General features: G+C 39.4%; 1 protein-coding gene across 1 annotated transcript in view; it reads right to left on the reverse strand.

The window, feature by feature from the left end:
- The window catches only part of SBF2 (SET binding factor 2), a 636061-nt gene that overhangs the window by 94332 nt on the left and 520280 nt on the right, over positions 1-21449 (reverse strand). The window contains exons 18-22 of the mRNA XM_042783055.1: positions 9124-9294; positions 6595-6857; positions 2670-2842; positions 2382-2455; positions 268-463 (exon numbers count right to left, since the gene is read on the reverse strand). Of these exons, the coding sequence (XP_042638989.1) occupies positions 268-463; positions 2382-2455; positions 2670-2842; positions 6595-6857; positions 9124-9294 (877 nt within the window). The remainder of the gene's footprint in view (positions 1-267; positions 464-2381; positions 2456-2669; positions 2843-6594; positions 6858-9123; positions 9295-21449) is intronic.

Here is a 21449-nt window from a genome sequence, read left to right on the forward strand (position 1 = left end):
TTTATAATACCCTGCTTCAAGAAATTATGATTATTTCAGCAAATGTACCCTTTGATTTACTGTTTAGAAGATACCTTTGATTCTTAAAGTAAAAATCTAAAATCCAAATTATCATTAGCAGTTGACACATAAAAGTATCCCAAAAGTACCCGTTGGCAAAAGGCTTATTTTGAATCTGAAATGATCTTTTTCACCGCCCATAGACAGAATCCAAACCTCACGTACCACACAGACACCCACGTACTGATGGCATATTATGAGCCATACCTAGCTGATCATGGGGAGTTCCTCTAAATAGAATTCTGTACGTGGTGAGGAACAAGGCTCCTTCTGCTGGTAGAAGCTGAGGGCCTCCAAGAAGGCCTCCAGTGGCCTCCTCTCTTCCATCAGGATCCAGCAGGACTCGAAGACCTTCACAAACTATTTCTTCTCCTGGCAGTAGAGCAGGTCTAAGAATCTTGGGCTAATAACAGAGAAAATATTTTAAACACAACTCCTAAATGGCTTCTAAGGAGCTCTGGTGGTACAGTGCCTAAGGTATTTGACTACTAAACAGAAGGTTGGCAGTTCAACCACCAGCCACTCTATGGAAGGAAGGTGGGGCAATCCACTTTTGTAAAGAGTTACCACCTTGGAAACCCAACAGGGGTTGCTATGAGTTGAATCAACTTGAAGGCAGTTGAGTTTTTTTTTTGTTGTTGTTGTTGTTGTTTATATGGCTTCTGACACTTAAATCAAAGTTATCTTTTTAGCTCCAGGCCTAAAAATCTTCAGTCAGAATTTCCAGGTTACCAAAATGAGAAAACAGATTTGGAAAGAGATAGAAATGAAAATTTCTTCATCCCGATGTGAGAAGGTTTTTTGCAGCATTGCTTGTTAACAGTAAAATCATTGGAAATAAGTCTCTGAAACATCCACTCAATAGAACATGTTGTAACTATTGAAAGAATGAGGCAGATGTGTATGTATTAACACAGAAGGATACTCAAAATACACTATTAAATAAAAGAAGTAAAATAAACCATTATGTATAATATGATCCCAGTTTTGGAAAAAGAGAAAAAAAAATTTAAGAATCTGAACCAAACTCTTAAAGGTATCTTTAAGATAGTTTGGGAGCTCTGGTAGCATAGTGCCTAAGCACTTGCCTGCTAACCAGAAGGCTGGCGGTTCAAACCCACTAGCCACTTCTCGGAAGGAAGATGCATCAATCTACTTTTGTAGTGATACTGCCTCAGAAACCCAAGGAGGGGTCACTATGAGTCGGGTCCGACTCGACGGCACACAACAACAACAACAACAAAGGTCAGGGTATCTTAGGTGAGGGTGGAAGTGAGGGTGGGAGCAGGGAGGATCATGGAGGACTTTTACTTTTCACAATGTACAGCTCTTTAATGCATCGTGACTTTTACATAAAGAGCATTACTGCTTTTATAAAGTGAGAAACAAATATTTTAAGAATTGATGAGTCTTTAAAAAGACCTGGGCTTCTTGGCATTTACTGAGGATTAATGCAATAAACTGCCAAGTAAAGAGATCTTTATTTTGCATTTTGGGAAATATTGACTCAGTATCCTTTACATGAAGAACCACAAGGCACATTCTGCAAAGTTTAGGGCTAGGAAAAATTATCTCCTGAAGATCTAATGGCTTATTTTTAAGTAAGCAGTAAAAGGTGTTAACTCAGCATTATTCTTTTTGTTGGCTCTTGAATGCTCAAAGCTAAATGCAAAGCCAGAGTACAATGATCACTGTATCTCAAATTGCTCACAGAATTATCTCTCATACCTACCTATCTGGCTTCTGATCTCTCCTGGGAATGTGTTTTTCATAGTTCTGTTAGATAGATGAGATGTCCTGAACACTATGCCATAGACTGGGAGCAAGCTAGCTGCAAAATTATCATCGTGGAGACTTGATAAAATACAGATTTCCAGGCCACATCCTAGAGTACTCCAATTGAGGAGGCAGGGGTGGGGTTAGGATCTAAATTCTTAATATACATCCAAGCTACTCGTGATGCACAACCAGATTCAGGAACCTAGTGTTTTCATGGTGAGTGCCTTAAATCCTTTTTGGAAGTAGGCGGGACATAAAATCTTAGATTGTGTTTGGAAGTTAGAACGGTTCATAATTTATACCCTGCCTATAAAAGTAGGTGAGAAGAGGTGATTATTGCTCCTTTGTTGAATCCACTGCTCCTATTTCAGTATCCTTTTTATAAGGATATATAGGGCAAATTCCTGTAAAAGTTTAATATATCATTAAAACTATAGCTAGTCTCTGAAAAAAGCTAAGTGAAGGTATTTGCTGAGGCACCACAGTCTAGTTTTGCTGTTTTAAGGAAGAGAGGTCCCAAGCACACAGTCTGGAATAATTACCTTCTGTATTGGCGGAAGTCTTCTGCTCTCTCGATGCACTGCTTCTAGGCTCTCAATGTGCATAGCTACAATTCCTAGGACAATTCAGAGCATTCAAAATGAAACAGCAGAACACAAATAAAAAAAAAAAAAGTGAACAATTTAGAATTAAAAACTAATGAAAACATAAATAAATAGCATGGCTAAACTACATGGAAGACAAATATTACAGGTTTTATGGTGGAAAACACACAAAAGTTCTTAATTATCTCTGGTATTCTGACTTGCTATTATCTGCCAAGTGACTACCTGGTATCATGCAGTGAAGGCTCTTGATGTGATCCTGAGTAACTCCACTCTCTGTACAAACCTTGTCAATAAATCGGGTAATGAAACGTACAACAGAATTGGCAATGTCATTATTCTCTGAATCTTCAAATCCACTCTCTGTATCATAACTCTCAGCCACACTTCCTGCAATACTAAGAAAGTCAAGGAAAGAAATCATAGTTAATACACAAATACAACAAATGACTACTGTATCACCATTAATTTACATAGCAATTTAAACTTGCTCAAAGAGATGTATACTCAAGTAGGGTGCTCACTTAATTCCATGACTGCTTTATAATTGACAGTGGTAGAACATGATGTTATATTTGCCCATATTTGGAAGCTACTGTCAGGCATTGTCCTTTGGACCCAGATTTGTTTTTGCAAGGAATACCTCTGTCACTCTTCCAAAAGGAACTCAGGAACCATAGAAAAGAAAGTCAAAGGGGACTCTTAATTAATTATCTGGTATCTAAAATTCCTCCCCCCCCCCCAAAAAAAAACCCACTTGTGTTCTTAAATTAATTACTGCACAGAGCTAGCAAAGTAATATGGCTATCTTTCACAGCAGGGAACAAATTCCTTAGTAGGCAAAGTAAAAGAATTTTTTTTTTTTCAGCAAACAGTATATTCTTTCAAATGAAAGGACCAAACTGTCCTAAGCCCTCTTCTTGCCAATATTTATTTATCTCTCTGAGTGAATCATAACCCTTTGGCCACTATGAAGCCATCATTACTCTGTAGTTGAGAAAATCATACAAGAGAAGTAAACAAATTTGCTGCCCTTATAACTTACTCATCTCTCACTATACAATAAATACTCCTGGCTTCTAAGCTTTCTGTTAGAATGCTAATCATGGGACAAATTCCTTTACTTGTTCTAACTTACTCTGTTCTGATTCCAGTCAAAGGACTGGAATCAGTGCTTAAGTAAAGCTAAGTTGCAAATTTGGCCACCACACCATCCTCAAGCCTTGGAGAACTTAGGTGGCTTAGCTACTCACTACGTAGACTTCGAGACAGCAGGATCATCTATAGTGACAACTTTAAAAGGAAAGGAAAATCCAGTTACTGATGATCACAGTGGAGATCAACTTGACTGGCAGTAGGAGATATGCTGGGGAGGGAGAGTGGGGAGAGATTACTAAATACTTTAAAAAATCAAGCACATTAGTCTATAGTTAACGAAACAGGGTCCTGTGAGCAGTAAAGAGATGTGATGGAAGCATCATTTCAGGAAGATTCTAGTGGCAGCAGGGCAAAATTAACTAGAAAAAGGAGAGCGAGGAATGAAAAAACAAAAACAAAAACCACCTGGGAGACTGTTATAGTAATCTAGTTTGAAGTGATGAGGGCCTGAACTATGCAATTCATATGAAATAACCAAAGGAGGAACTAGAAATCTTGAATAGGTGGAAATAAGAGATCTGTGTAGTTGACTGCATGGTGCAAAATGCTGATTCCAAGTTGTATAGCCTGAAGACAGAAGCTCTAAGGTGTTGCTGACAAAAATGAAGTGCCTGAGATAGGGTGATTGAGAAGTTGGGGCCAGAGTTGTAAGCTTATAGATGAACTCTTGATAAGAGTACAAAGAGCATGGCAGAACAATTGACAATGGGAAGAGAAGAGGAGCTGCTTGAAAGAGCCTAAGAAGAATAATTTATGAGAGCTAGAACTACCAAGGAGCTCTGTTGGTGCAGTGCTTAAAGCATCTGGCTGCTAACCAAAGGTTGATGGTTTTAACTCACCAGCTACTCTGCAAAAGAAAGATGAGGCAGTCTGCTTTCACAAAGATGTGCAGCCTTGGAAACCCTATGGGGGTTGCTATGAATTGGAATCAACTTGAGGACAGTGAGTTTGGTTTGGTTTAGAAGGACTACCAGAATATTACAACATCACTGAAAATCTGAAAGGACAGAGTTTCACTAATATGGGAGTGATAAATTCACTGAAAATATGAAAGGACAGAATTTTACTAATGTGGGGGTGATAAATTAATTTATCCATTCGTTTAATTGTTGGTTCAACCAAATATTTATTGAGTTGTGCAAAGATACTAGGCATTTAGCAGTACAAAACAGACAAAGGAGACAAAGAAAAAGCAAAGAGATGAAAGTAAATCAAAATGGAAAATGTCACAAAAGAAAAATAATGAGAGGTAGGGGATGGAGGTGCTACTTTAAGTGAGGGATAGCAGGAAGGCTATTCTAAGTAGGTGACATTTGAGTAGAGACCTAAATGCAGTGAGGGATTGATTTTTATTATTATTTAGGGAATAGTATTCCAGATTGAAGGAACAGCAAGTATAAAGACCCTGGGCAGTAGAGTATTTGAGCATTAGCACTGGCTAAGAGATCAGTTTGGCTGACAGAAGAGAGACCAGAAATAAGGTCAGAGCAGTAGCCAAAGACCAAATCCTGTTAAGCCTTGAAGACCAAGGTAAAGACTTTCATTTTTAGTGGTATGGGAAGCCACTGGAGGGTTGAAACAGGTGTGACCGAGGACATGATTACAGACAAATGCAATCAATAAATTGTAGAAAAGGAGGGCTGAAAACAATCATTCTGGCAAGAAGGATCTCACCAGTAATTTTTCACAGTACTTTCTGTAAAGTGTTATGGCAGAAGATGACTGAAGGTCTAGATCAGTGGGGGGGGGGGGGGGGGGCCTTTGAAAATTAGGCCATCAAAGAAAAAAGAGTGTGGGAAAGGTGATTAAGGATAGTAGGATGAAAGTTCAGAAGGCAGGAAGGGTTAGGAAAGAAGGAGAAATGGAAACTAGAAACACAGGAAGTAGGATGAGTGATGTTACATTGAGGGGCTTAAAATCAATGACATGAAACAAGATGTGTATGAATTTACTGTACAAAAACATCATTCTACATCCTACTTTGGTGAGTAGCGACTGGGGTCTTAAAAACTTACAAGTGGCCATCTTGATGCCACGATGGATCGCTCCTCATCCAGAGCAAAGAAAAATGAAGAAAACCAAAGATGCATGGAAACAATTAGTTCAAGGGACTAAAAGACCATGGAATCCTCAGCCTATATGACCATGAGACCAGAACTAGATCAGGTGCCCAGCTACCATTGTCAACTATTCGGAGGGGGATCAGTGAAGGAGATCCTGGATAAAGTGGGAGAACAATGTGGAACAAACTCAAAATCATAAAAAAAAGATCAGATTTGCTGGTCTGGTAGAGCTTGGTGAGACCCCTGACACTATGGCCTCTAGTTAGCCTTCAGGTCTGGAACTGAACTCATTCCTGTGGCTTCTAGCCAAACAACAGACAGGCATATGGGGTGAACATTTACATCAGGTAGATACACTCTTTGGAGTGATTCAATTGTGGGACAACAGAAGGGCAGTGTTTGTACAAGGAGACCGGGTAGGATGGGGGAGGGAGTAGGGCAGGAGTGCATGGGAGGGAAGGACACAGAGAAGAGGTAACTACAGGGAGGAAGTGGGAAGAGAGCTGTTACATTGTGGGGAATTGCAGTCAATGTCATGAAACAAAAGGTGTATGAACTGCTGTATGGAAAATGAATTTGCTCTGTAAATTTTCACCCAAATCACAATCAAAATTAAAAAAAAAAAAGCTTATGAATTGTTGAATGGAAAACTGGTTTGCCGTGTAAATTTCACTCAAATCATAATAAAAAGCTAAAAGTAAAAAAAATAACAAGAGTAGTAAGATGAAGTGAAGGTCTTTTAACAGAAAAGAGCTGAGCCAGTCTGACAGCTCTCCTAAGCTCAGATCTATTTCCATAACGATTAACTACCTCAGAAACCCAGTGGGGGTCACTGTGAGTTTGCAACTGACTCTATGGCAGTGGGTTTAGGAAGCTCAGATTGGCCCTGACAAGAGTATTCGTGTCTGTGTGAGTCTACGTTTCAGTACCTGTTTGTGACAATGCTGTTGCTTCCACTTTCCCAGTCGCCTGGGGCTGATGTTCTTAGGAGCTTGTTTTTACTTGTATCTAGTGGAACTAGTAGGTTGACCATGAGGTTTGCAAAGTGAATGGCCTGACTGAAGACAGTGCTTTCCTCACGCTGGACCAGCTCCTGCTGAGTTGATTTGCTCAGAGTAGGCCAAAGGCGGAGCTGCTCAGCTGCTAGGTCCATTGCTGTCTTTTCCTGAAATTGGTCATCAGGAAGCTTATCCTATAAAACAAAGCAACATAATCCAGAGGAGAACATCCAGTACTTCACATGAGGTTAAAAAACAGGGAAGATGTTTTTCTAACATTTCATTGCATTTCCTATTTCTATGGCTCCACCCCTTTTGAGCTACCATTTACAACTGTTGACTTATAATTTCTATAAATCCACAGGTCTGAATGTTCTAGTAGAATGATATGTTTCTTTGCTTCTGCTCTTGGGGAGAAGGATACGGAATGATCAAAGTCACAAAAAATACAGCTAGATTTCTATGTAAATGTGAGAGTCAAACATTATTCTCCACGTGGATATGTAAGCGATGAGGTGAATTTTAAGAGAGTTGTCCTAATATGTGGAAAAGTTAACTACTAAAGTAACTCACACCTCCATAGCACTTCACAGCTTATGAAGAGATGGAACTTCTGTGGACTCACTTGAACTGAACTTAGGGCCAGAGACAGATTTCCTTAGGCGGGAGGGTATAGACGCAGTTGCTTTTGAGAAATTCTAATGTCAGTCTTGTTGTTGCTATGTGCTGTTGAATCAATTCCAACTCATAGTGACCCTACAGGACAGAGCAGAACTGCCCCTTAGGCTTTCCTAGGTTGTAATCTTTATGGAAACAGATCACTAGGTCTTTTCTCCTGCAGAACGACTGGAGGGTTTGAACCTCTGACCTTTCAGTTAACAGCCCAGCACTCAACCATTGTGCTACCAGGGCTCCTTAATGTCAACATTATAGCTGCTTAAAAACGATCAAAAGTACCTCACCAGCCCAATTATTTCTGGAGCAATGACCCCAAACTAACCATCTTTGCATCTGCTACAAGTTACCCCTTACCCAAATGCATTTGGTGTTTTGAAAGAAAAAATTGAGTTTTAAATTATATTAAACAATTCACATTCACAGCATATAATATTAGTTTGGAATATCAGATGTTACACAGTGTTAGCTGTTATTAAGGTTTTGGTTGATATCATACTCAGTAATAGTATAGTAATGTTTAAAATTACATGAAGCATGGAAATATTTGAATACTACTGGGCAATTTTTGTTAGATATCTAGGTTCATTTATCTCACAGAATTTAAGGGCAATTTAAATGGACGACAATGAAAATAATCAGCAGCAATGTATTAGCCTAGCCTTTGAAAATAAAAATTACTCTGAAGTGAATCAACCTTGATAATCAGTCTTTAAGGTTCAATTAATGAGGATGATACTTCCTAACATTTATTATTTACTATGTGCCAGGTGGAGCCCTAGTGGTGCAGTGGTAAAAGTGCTCTGATGCTAACCAAAAGATTGGTAGTTAGAACCCAACAGCCGCTCCATAGGAGAAAGAAGTGGCAGTCTGCTTTAGTAAAGATTGACAGCCTTGGAAACCCTGTGGGGCACTTCTACTCTGTCCTATAGGGTTGCTACCAGTAGCATCGACTTGATGGCAGTGGGTATGTGCCAGGTATTCTTTATGTGTATTAGACATTAAAATCTTAAAAAAATCATATCTAGTAATTTAGTGCCTAAGGCATTTGACTGCTAATCAGAATGCTGGCGGTTCAAATCCACCAGCTACTCCTTGGCAAGACTGGGCAATCTACTTCTGTAGAGATACCACTCAGAAACCCAAGGACAGGTTGCTATGAGTCAGAACTGACTTGATGGCAATGAGTTTGGTTTTTTTGGAGTAATTTTGCCAATGAGGAAACTAAAGCACAAAGAGGTAACATGATTTGCTCAAGACTAGACAGCTAGTAAATAACATTTTAAGATTTCATAATGTTTCAAATGAAAAATACTATTGCTTATATGCTGACATACTATATAGAAAAATATATAATGTTACTGAAAGAAGACTTAGATTTTATTGCTGGCATAGTTTTTGAGCAAAGCTACTGAATTTTACATTTATTTTAGAATCAATTAACTTTAATTGGGCATTTATTCAAGGAAGGTAATTGCATAGGGACATGTGCCTAGGTATTTTAGGTTTGTTCTTGCTGCTCGACTTCCTATAACTGTTTTCAGCAAATTCCTATTTGTTATAATACAATAAAACTATCCTAACACAAAAAAACTCTATTAAGAAATTATCATGGAAAAATAAAATGACAGAAATCAACAGAAGAAAGGAGCTTACCATAAGGCTCCCTAAAGTAAATCCTAAACACACTGACAGAAAATAGTTAGATTTCCTTCTGCCCTGGGATATCTGCATAAGTTTTCCTTAAAGCCAGAATTCTAACTCCATACAAGCATCTTCTCTCACCTTTTGTTTCAGATGTGGAGCTTGATTGTCTTCCTTGGCTGAGAGGTACAGGGAGCGAACTTGTTCCTGCACAGCATTGTAAAAGGTTGTCTCCCAAAATTGCTGATTAGTCCAAATGGGGTGGTCCTGAACACAGGTATAAGCAAACTGGCTGACTCCAGGGGCAAGTTTCTGTAAGAACATACAATATACATCAGCATAGGGCAGAGAGAGTTATGACAGTTCAGAAGGTCACAGAGGCCACAGTCAACCATAGGTATGATCAAAGGATTTTTCTAAAGAGCATCTGTTGACAGCAGAGGCTTAGCAATCAGCAACTTACTCATTTTTAACTGCTAATAGTAGGCTTGTTATCAAATCCCTTAGAGTATCAACTACTGTATTGGTTCTCTAGTGCTGCTCTAACAGAAAATACTGCAAGTGGATGACTTCAACAAACAGGGATTTATTTTCTTATAGTTTAGAAGGCTAGAAGTCCGAGTTCAAAGTGCCATCTCTAGGGGCTGGGTTAAAGCCCCTTGACCTTAGGCTTCAGCTCTGCCTTCTGCTTGTGGTCCACTGAAGATGGAGGCTTCTCTTAACTCAGGAAGCAGGCTGCTCAGGCTGACAAACCGAAGCTCCACGAGTAAAATGGCACGGTCCTCAAATTATCAAGCAACATGGCAGGTCACTGGTTCAAGTCCAGAAACCACCTCAAGATAGGCCGACAACATGGTAGACCACTGAGATGAACACTTGGCCAAATGCAGGATCCAGATGTGCCAAAAAGATCCAGACCTTTCTCAAAGCATCTTCTTATATACTAGAAGATGGCCACATCCTTAAGGCTGCTACTTAGCTGCTCACAGTAGACTGCACCACGGAGATGATTACCAGTCTCATCATGGGGAATAACTATATCTAGTTGCTCAGTCACTTAAAACCAGGCCCAGCCCAGTTGACATATAAACTTAACTACCACAGGTACTTTACTAAAATTGTCATAACAACACCTAAAAATCAAAGTTATTATATGAATTAAAGAATATGTTAATATACCTAACATTGTACTGGACATAGAGTGGGTGGTGTACCATTGGTAGCTATTATTAATATTAGGACACATAACAAAATCCATCACAATCTAAAGGTAAAACTCTAGATGATCTGAAATTTCCTCTACTTGGCTTTAGAGTACATTTTTTGGGCACTTATTGAAATGTCTACAGCTCGGCCTTCCAACAGAATGAAGGTGTATCATGAATTTGAGACCTAGGGACATTATACCCTCTGTACTGCTCACTATGTCCCACTAACAAGGCTGCTAGCTGACTCACATACTCTCTAGAAAATTGTCCTGGGTTTCAGGGCATTTTCTGGTAACCAAATCTGGGCATGGGAAGAAAACCTCAAACCAAACTTCCTTCCTTTCCAACACTTTCTGCTGGAGTAAACCTAAGAGGTGATTAACAAGGGAAGAAAAATTAATTGGCAGATACTTGTTAGGCACTTCAAATACTCAACGACAACTAACAACAATATGATTTAAGACTAAAATGCACATTATTATCCCTAGTTTAAGGAAGAGAAAACAAGTTATGGGGCAAAAGTTGGTCCATTTCTTAGGGATGAATAATAGATGCATAAGATGCCTGGCAAAAATTATATGCTTAATACATGCTAATTTCCTTCTTGGTCTAGAGCAGACTAAACATGATACATACCGTGAAATGTAGCACAGGCACTGCTGAAAGAAGGCGGCTGTGATTTTGCCTGTGAGAATCTCTGTGTGCTTCTGCATCCCACATGTAAGTCCCTGTCAAGATAGGCCTACACTCTGCTGTTAAGTTAGATGGCTTATTATAAGCATAGAACAATTTTCCCTATTAGGTGGCTATAGTGGGGGTGACCATGAAGCAAAAGTCAAGAGTTTCCTAAAGGGAAGCTGTTCAAGTACCACTGATGTTCCTCATAATGTTTATCTGTTCATTTAAGATGGATCTGCCATACATGTGGGAAATCATGAACAAAACGTGTGTGGTTCTGCGAGGTGTAAGCAGAAGCCACACAGGGCTCACACATTCCTTCTACTCTGAATGAAGATACTTGGGACTTAGGTTGCACTTTTCCATTTTTCTTTTTTTCCCTGAAGGACTTTGAAGACTAACAATTACCTTAGCAGTAGTGTTAGTTGCCAGTGAGTCTATTTGGAAAGGGATTTTACAAGCATGAGATTCAAATTCATTATAAAAGCATAATATTCAATGCCCTTTCCCATGAGTACAGTTAGAGGCAGGATCATCTCTTAAACATGCACTAAGATATAATGCATAGCAGCTGAAATTACACTAATACGAGCTCAGAAAAACCTGTGCTCTTAAAAAATCCTTACTGGTTTCTCATACAAATACTTTTAAGATTATCAACACAAAAAATTATAACTATAAAGCTCTTACTGAAAACTGACAGAGGTTTACAGAATTCTGACAGTATAATGAAGTCCTGCCTTTTTCATTCAGCCTTTTTTTCCTCACTGATGCTGTGCTTTCACTTTCCTTGGAAATTGATACTATCTTCCTATTTACTCACAAACTAAAAGTGAATATACAAAAATATCCCTAAATCTTTTGAACAAAGGTGGGAGTGTAAATGTTCCCAGACAGAAATATGGAGTAGAACAGAGTGACAGCAGCCCAAAGGGTCAGAACCCTGAGTCTGCTTACTAGTTGACAATTTATAGGGTGAAGTGATTACAGAATAAACACTTTTCGTGGCAAGACAGTCTTAAGTGGCTGTAGTATCTGATACGTGTGTAGGAAATAATTAATTCTCAAATAATTCTAATAGTATTTTGCCAGACATAAAATTTGTCTCCTTTCTCTGTGGTTCCCTGCTGTCTTCTTTAACACAATCAAGAGTGCACCTCACAGCATCCTTCACTAATGATTGGCAGGGCCACTGCACTGATGGAGAGATGTGTCCTAATGATCAGCAGAGGGCAGTAACACCTTATTTTGCTGAGTCTTCATCGTGGCTTGAGATTGTTGGTTGGTAGTTCACATTGCCACAGGCCTCTGACTCATGGCAGCCACATGCTCAATGGAATGAAATGCTGCCTGGTCGTGTGCCATCCCCATATTCAGTTGTGGATGAAACCATTGTGATTCATAGGATTTTCATTGGCTGCTGTTTGGAGGTAGATCGCCAGGTCTTTCTTCCTCGAAAGCTCTCCTGATACCACTGATAGACCAGTATGATAGCCACTGAAAAAATGGAGCTTTGCAGTCTGACTGGGAGTGAGTGGTAAGGTGAATACTGTGTCTTCACTGTACCTTTGGGAGACCCCGTAAAGGAGATCTTGTGGCACAGTGGTTAAGTGCTCAACTGCTAACTGAAGGGTCAGCAGTTTGAACCTACCACTACTCCATGGGAGAAAGATGTGGCAGTCTGCTTCTGTAAGATTTACAGCCTTGGAAACCTTATTGAATAGTTCTACTCTGTCCAACAGGATTGCTATGGGCTGGAATTGATTTGACAGCAGTGAGTCTGGTTTTGATATAAAGAAAATTTTGGCTGTCAATGTGTCGCACTGTGATGGCTTGTGTGTTTCTGTGATATTAGAAGCTATGCCACTGGTATTAAAGTTGTCAAGGGTTTAACTTTACTTGGACTCAGAATCAATGCCTACAAAAAGCAGCAGTCAAGAAATCAAATGACATATTGTGTTGGGCAAATCTGCTACAAAAGACCTCCTTAAAGTGCTAAAATGCAAAGATGCACCTGAGTCAGGCTATGGTATTGTCAGTCACTTCATATGCATGTGAAAGCTGGACGATGAATAAGGAAGACCAATTGGTGCATCTGAATTATACTGCTGATGAAGAATACTGAACGGACCATCAGAACAAACCAACATGTCTTGGGAGAAGTACAGCCAGAATGCTCCCTTAGAAGTGGGGACAGCGAGACTTCATCTCAGTTACTTTGGACTTATCAGGAGGGACCAGTTCCTAGAAGGATATCATGCTTAGTAAAATAGAGGCTCAGAAAAAAAGAGGAAGACCCCCAATGACACTGTGTCTACAACAATGGGCTCCAACACAGCAATGATTTTGCGGATGGCGCAGGATTGCTTTGTTCTGCTGTACATGGGGTTGCCATGAGTCAGAACCAACTCCATAGCACCTAACACTGGTAACAACATGCATACAGAAAGAGTTTGCCTAAGATTACATAAGAAGGTGGGCAGAAGAGAAGGGAACAGAAATAAAGTTTTCCATTGCTCCAATTGTTTCTATAAGCTACAAAAATCAAGATATTTCACAACACTGTATGTATCTAAAGAAAGAAGCAATGAAATTTTTTGAGGACTTCAGTATATTTACGATTGTAGCCACAGACTCAACCCACTCTGAGTGTGGAATGGTGGAGGTGGTGGTAGGGAATGTTGTTGTTAAATGACATCTCTCTCTTTCCCTTCAATTCTGGCAACAATATTTACTTTACATTTCATAATAATTCTTATGATTCTAACCTAAAGAAACAACTGATATTTTGCCATGCAATTTTATGAGATGTTTAAGAATGTGATTTCCTTCCTTATCTGGAAAAAATATCCCTGAAAGTACTAGATTAGCGTAATACTACTCATTTTCCACAAAGCTTTTAAAGGAAACTTAGCATGGGACAGGATATGAAGAATAAACTCCCAGGGCTCACCAACCAGCAGATCAGACTCAAATCCAAATAAATGGACACAAATCATCTGAGAGACAGACAGGCCTGTCTGGTTAGGTATGTTTGCACACTAGGCCCAAGGCTCCTATCAGGAAGATCAGAGAGAAATCAGATTTCAGAAGAGAAACTGTCAGGACAGATCCTATAAACATATAAAGGTCTTCAGAGAATAATGTAGAATGCTGAGATTCATTGTCTAAATTGCTGGGCATTTCCTACCAGCCCTGGTCCCTGGAATATAAGTGTACCTCATGGCACAGTTCAAGGATGGTGCCAGCAAGTCCTATTACGATTCCATACTGGCCTGACTGAACACGTAAGCTTTAGAAGAAATACAACCAGGAAGTTCCTTAGAAGCAAGGATGAGGAGGCTGCCTCACCTATTTTGGATGTATCATTAGGGAACACCAATCACTACAAAGGCACATGATTGGTTGTCAGGTATCCTTGAGTTGTCAGGTGCCGTCAAGCAGACTGACTCACAGTGACACCATGTGATAGAGCAGAACTGCCTCAAAGGGTTTTCCTGGAAGTAACCTTTGCAGATCACCACGTCTTTCTTCCACAGAGCCACTGGGTGGGTTAGAACTGCCAAGTGCTTCTGAGCACTTAACTGTTTGTGCTACCAGGGCTCCTTCTGGTAAAGTACAGGGCCAAAAAAAATGAAAGAAACCCTCAAGGAGATGCTGCACAGCAGCTGCAACAATGGACTCACACACACCAACTGTCACACACACCAACAGTCACACACACCAACCGTCACGACAATGGCACGAAACCAGGCAGCACTCCACTCTGTTAGAAGTAAGGTAGCCGCGAGTCAGAGCCAACTTAACAGCAATTAATAACAACACACTGGCCGGACCTGCTCCAGATATCAAGACACTGAAAGAATAAATTTCAGAGTATTTTCTGATGAACTCTGGGAATGCTTAGTCTTGAAAGAAAAAAATAAATAAATAAAAGGAAAATAGAAATAGGGAACATAGATATCCAGTATTTGGTTTTATCAAATATTAACCACATTTTCTTTGTGTATTTCTTTTTTCTCTCTCTTTCTCATGCCCTCTCTCTCCCTTTTATTCTTTAAAAAAGATCTGTAACATTACAGATTTGTGTACCTCTCTTCTTGATCCTGTTTTTCTTCTAGTGTTAACAGCTACCCTAAGTTAGGTACGTTGTTGCTGTTGTTATGTGCCGTCGAGTCAAACCCGACTCATAGCGACCCCTCCTTGGGTTTCCGAGGCAGTATCACTACGGAAGTAGGATTGCCCAACTTTCCTTCCGAGGAGTGGCTGGTGGGTTTGAACCACCAGCCGTCTGGTTAGCAGGCAAGTGTCTTAGCCACTATGCTACTAGAGCTCCCAAATTAGGTATAAGTCTTATAATTTATTTTTTATACTTATATATCATATACTATAAACAATATAGGAGCTCTGGTAGCATAATGCCTAAGGCACTTGACTGCTCACCAGAAGGCTGGCGGTTCAAACCCACCAGCCACTCCTCGGAAGGAAGGTTGGGCAATCCTACTTCCGTAGTGATACTGCCTTGGAAACCCAAGGAGGGGTCGCTATGAGTCGGGGCCGACTCAACGGCAAAGAACAACAGCAACAACAATAAGCAATATACAGAATTATATTGCAGGTTTTATTTTATATTTACTGATGGTTTTCAAAGCATATAACTTATGTTGTTGTTGTTGTTGTTATGTGCCGTCGAGTTGGCCCCGACTCATAGTGACCCCTCCTTGGGTTTCCAAGGCAGTATCACTACAGAAGTAGGATTGCCCAACCTTCCTTCCGAGGAGTGGCTGGTACTTCATTTATTTGTATATTTAAGTATGTAATTGGGACAAAATACAACAGACTCTTTGTAAACATACAACTCTGCTAGTAGGAGCAGAGAGTGGCCTAAAGCAATGTGCTGTCGAGTAGTCTCCAACTCATAGCGACCCTGTGTATAACAGAAAGAAACACTGCTCGGTCTCGTGTCAGCCTCACAATCCCTACTAGACCTGAGCCCATTGCTGTACCCACTGTGTCAATCCATCTCGTTGAGGGCCTTCCCTTCTTTTGTTGACCCTCCACTTTACCAAGCATGACATCCTTCTCCAGAGAATGGTCCCTTCTGACAACATGACCAAAGTAGGTGAGATGAAGTCTGGCCATTCCAGCTGCACTTCTTCCAGGACAGATTTGTTAGTTCTTTTCGCAGTCCACGGTACTTTCAGCATTCTTTGCCAACACCACAACTCGAAAGCATCAACTCTTCTTTGGTCTTCCCTTTTTCATTTTTCAGCTCTCACACACATATGAAGCAACTGAAAATACCATGGCTTGGGTTAGGTGCAGCTTAGTCTTCAAGAAGATATCTTTGCTCTTCAGCACTTTATAGAGGTCTTTTGCGACAAATTTGCCCAATGCAATATGTCTTTTGATGTCTCGACTGCTGCTTCTGTTGGTGTTGATTGTAGAACCAAGTAATATGAAGTCTTTGACAACTTCAATCTTTTCTCCATCTATTGTGATGCTGCTTATTGGTCCAGTTGTGAGGATTTTTGTTTTCATTATATTGTGTTCATTGGTCAGTGGGATTTGCAGAATGCTGAGTAATCCAATTAGTTAAATGGAACTGATTGTATCTCTTATAATTTTTCATATTTACTTTGAGCTTAAATGGTACAAGTCTGCTCAGTTCAGAATAGTTTAAATCTTTTTTTGTGTTGTTCAGAAGATTTAGGCACACAATTTCTGCACAAGAAATATATTCATTTACCAGCACTTTGCAGTATTCATTTAATGTGCCAGGCTCAGTAAGCCAGTAGTTGAAATGGCAGGTGTGAAGCCCTTAAATCTCTCATCTAATGATTCTCTGCCCTAAGCAGCTTAGAAAATATTGAGAGATTGGAAGATGAATCTGTTCCTTTCCTTCCTCGTCCAAAAATCAGTAGAAATAAAATACAAGTTTGTCATCAAGTCCTTTCCTTGGACCTGATCCAAATTCCTTTTCATTTTTTAATTTCTTAGAGTTGTTTACATAGGTTTTTAAACATTACACATTGTTTTTTACTAGGTGTCATCAAGTTGGCTCTGACGCATAGTGGCTCCATGTACAACAGAATGAAACACTGCCCCACCATCCTCACAATCTTTGCTATACATGAACCCATTGTTGCAGCCACTGTGTCAGGACATCTTATTGAGGGTCTTCCAGTTTTTCACTGACCCCTTACTTTACCAAGCACGATATCCTTCTCCAGGGATATCTTTCTCCTTCTCTCAACATGACCAAAGGAGCATTCTGGCTGCTCTTCTCCCAGGACAGATTTGCTTGTTCTTCCGGCAGTCCATGGTATTTTCAGTATTCTTCACCAACACCATAATTCAAAGGTACCAACTTTTCTTTGGTCTACATGCATATGAGGCTACTGAAAATACCAAGGCTTGGGTTAGGTGCACCTTAGTTTTCAAAGTGACATCTTTGCTCTTCAACACTTTAAAGAGGTCTTTTGCAGCAGATCTGTCCAGTGCACTATGACATCTGATTTCTTGATTGTTATTTCCAGGGGTGTTGACTGTGGATCCAAGTAAAATGAAATCCTGACAACTTCAATCTTTTCTCCATTTATCGTGAAGTTGCTCACTGGTCTGTGGTGAGGACTTTTGCTTTATGTTGAGGTGTAATCCATACTGAAGGCTGTAGTCTTCGATCTTCATCAGTAAGTGCTTCAAGTCATCTTTACTTTCAGTAAGCAAGGCTGCATCATCTATGTATCACAGGTTGTTAATAAGTTTCCCTCTAACCCTGATGCCATGTTCCTCTTCATATAGTCCAGCTTTTCGGATTATTTGCCCAGCATACAGATTGAATAAGTGTGATGAAAGGCTACAACCCCAATGCACACCATTCCTGATTTTAAACCACGCAGTATCCTCTTGTTCTGTTCGAACACCTCTTACTCGGTCTGTGTAAAGGTTCCTCATGAGCACAGTTAAGTGTTCTGGAATTCCCATTCTTCTCAACCTTACCCATAATTTGTTATGATCCACATAGTCAAATGCCTTTGCACAGTCAATGAAATACAGGCAATTCTTTGCTTTCAGCCAAGATCCATCAGCAATGATAACCCATGTTCCACATCCTCTTCTGAATCCAGCTTGAACTTCTGGCATTCTCTGTCAATATTCTGCTGCAACCATTTTTGAATTATCTTCAGCAAAATTTTACTTGCATGCAATATTAATGACATTGTTCAATAATTTCAACATTCTGTTGGATCACCCTTCTTTGGAATGAGCACACTAATTGATCTCTTCCAGTTAATGGCCAGGTAGCTGTCTTCCAAATTTCTTGGCACAAACAAGTAAGTGTCTCCAGTGCTGCACCCATATGTTGAAACATCTCAATGAGTATTCCATCAATTCCTGGAGCCTTGTTTTTCATTGATTCCTTCAGTGCAGCTTGGACTTCTTCCTTTAATACCATTGGTTCTTGATCACATGCTACCTCCTGAAATGGCTGAATATCAACCAATTCTTTTTGGTACAATGACTTCTGATGCTCCCTGCATTGTTCAATATTTTTCCCATAGAAGCTTTCAATATTGCAACTCAAGAATTGAATTTTTTCTTCAGTTCGTTCAGCTTGAGAAATGCTAGAGAATGGGGTTCTCTTCCCTTTTGGTTTTCTAACTCCAGGTCTTTCCACAGTTCATTATAATATTTTACTTTGTTTTCTTGAGTTGCCCTTTGAAATCTTCTGTTCAGCTCTTTTATCTTGCCATTTTTTCCATTTACTTTAGCTACTCTCCATTCAAGAGCAAGTTTCAGAGTCTTTGCCAACATCCACTTTGGTCTTTTCTTTCTTTCTTGTCTTTTAAATGACCTTTTACTTTCTTTATGTATGATGTTCTTGGCATCCTCCCACAACTCATCTAGTTTTCGGTCATTAGTGTTCAATGCACCAAATCTTTCTTCAGATGGTCTTTAAATGTGGAATACATTAAGGTCATATTTTGACTCTCATGGAGTTGTTTTAATTTTCTTTAGCTTCAACTTTAACTTGCATATGAGCAACTGATGATCTGTTCCACAGTCAGCTCCTGACCTTGTTTGTACTGAAGATACTGAGCTTCTCTATCCCCTCTTTCCACAAATACAGTTGATCTGATTCCTGTGTATTCCATCTGGTGAGGTCCACATATAATAGAGCTGCAGTCTATGTTGCTGAAAAAAGACTTTGCAATGAATAAGTCATTGGTCTTGCAAAATTCTACCATGGAATCTCTGGCATAATTTCTGTCACCAAGGCCATATTTTCCAACTACTAGTAATTATTCTTTGTTTCCAACTTTCTCATTCCAATCACTAGTAATCATCAGTACACCCTGATTGCATGTTTTGTCAATTTCAGACTGCAGAAGCTGGTAAAAATCTTCAATTTCTTCATCTTGGCATTATCATTGGTTGTACATTTGAATAACAGTAGTATTAACTGGTCTTCATTGTAGGCCATTGGTTCTTGATCACATGCTACCTCCTGAAAGGGCTGAACATTGACCAAATATTTTCTTATCACTGACAGCACTGTACTTCAGGACAGATTGTGAAACATTCTTTTTGATAATGAATGCAACCCCATTCTTCTTCAATTTGTCATTCGTGGCATAACAGACCATATGATTATCTGATTCAAAATGCCCAATACCAGTCCATTGCAGCTCACTAATGCCTAGGATATTGATATTTATGCATTCCAATTCATATTTGACAACTTCCAATTATCTTAGATTTATACTTTGTACATTCTACATTCCAATTATTAATGGATTACTTCTTCCCATTTTGTGGTATGCCCCCTCAGCAAATAAAGGTCTGAAAGCTTTACTCCATCTACGTCATTAAGGCTGACTCTACTTTGAGAAGGTAGCTCTTTCCCAGTTGTATTCTGAGTGCCTTCCAACTTGAGGGGCTCACCTTCTGGCACTATATCAGACCATGTTTCATGGCTATTCATAAACTTTTCCAGTAATATACCAGACAGTGTTTCACTGCTATTCATAAGGTTTTCACTGGCTAATTTTTTCAGAAATGGATGGTCCCATTCTTCTTTTCAGTCTGTCTTAGTCTGGAACCTCCTCTGAAACTTGTCCACCATGTGTGACCTGGCTGGTATTTGAAATAATGGTGGCATGGCCTCCAGCCTCACAGAAACATGCAAGTCATCACAGTAAGAAAAATAGAGACTTAACATAAAGGGTATCATTTTGTGTTTCATTCTGCAACTTGTTTCTTCACATGTTATGTTACTAGACTTATTCAGATAATAATGATCACAATAACTGTTACAACTGACTTGTACTGAGTTCTCATTATATATATATTTATAAACTCACTTGGTCCTTATAAAAATTTTACAATTTATTGAAATATGTACTAATATTACCTGTCTTAAAAGTGAGGAAACTGACCCATAGAAAATGGGGCACACTGCCAGGAAGTGGTGGAGCCAGAACTGGAATTCAAACTCAGGCAGTTTGGTTACAGAGATTAGTTTCTTAATCATTATACAATTAAATTACTAATTACTATGTGGAATTCCATTATATGATTATATAGCATTTTCCTATTCCTGTTAATGAAACTTTATATTATTACAATTTTTTTTGCTATTATAAACAATGGTACATGGATATTCTCAAACATGTCAACTTTTGATTATTAGTCTCAGTACCACTTAATAGGACCTGAAGTACTGGAAAGGGATCCTAAGAAATATAATAATTCCCGTGGTTACCTGTACCAATAAGCCTTTTAGGATTATTTTTCACTGGTTATTTCACAATAAGAAGTTATTTTATTTTTAAAAAATTTTTATTGTGATTTGGATGGAAGTTTACAAATTCATCTTCCATACAGCAGTTCACATACACTTTGTCTCATGACATTGACTGTAGTCTCCCACAATGCAACAGCTCTTCTCCCACTTCCTTCCGCTAGCCACATCTTCCTTCCTATGCACTTCTGCCCCCTAAGCTGTCTTCCTGTGCATTCTTTTCTTCTATTCTCCCATGATTGCTCTCTCCAAGGCATGTATCTACCTAATGTAAATGTTCAGCTCATATGCCTGTCTTTTGTTTGGCTGGAAGTCATGTGAGTGGGTTCAATTATAGACCTGAAGGGCAGCTAGGGGCCATGGTCTCAAGGATTCCACAAGGCTCTATCAGACCAGCAAACCTGGTCCCCCATCCCTTTTTTTAAAATGATTTTGAGTTTTGTTCCACATTGTTCTCCCACTCTATCCAGGATCTCCTACACATATCCTCCTCCGAGTGGTTGACAGTGGTAGCCAGTCATCATCTAGTTCTTCTGGTTTCATAGTTGTACAGGCTGAGGATCGCATGGTGTATCAGTCACTTGGACTAATTGTTTCCATGCGTCTTTAGTTTTCTTCATTCTTCTTTGCTCTGGATGAGGAAAGATCCATCATTGCATCTGGATGGCTGTCTGCAAACTTTTTTTTTTTTTTAATTTTATTTTGATTTGGGTGAAGATTTACAGAGCAAATTCACTTTTCATACAGCAGTTCACATATACTTTGTCTCATGT

The sequence above is a fragment of the Orycteropus afer genome, unplaced genomic scaffold (assembly GCF_000298275.1).
Source record: "Orycteropus afer afer isolate SDZICR_OR568_19922 unplaced genomic scaffold, OryAfe1.0 scaffold00014, whole genome shotgun sequence".
Classification (NCBI taxonomy): Eukaryota; Metazoa; Chordata; class Mammalia; order Tubulidentata; family Orycteropodidae; genus Orycteropus; species Orycteropus afer.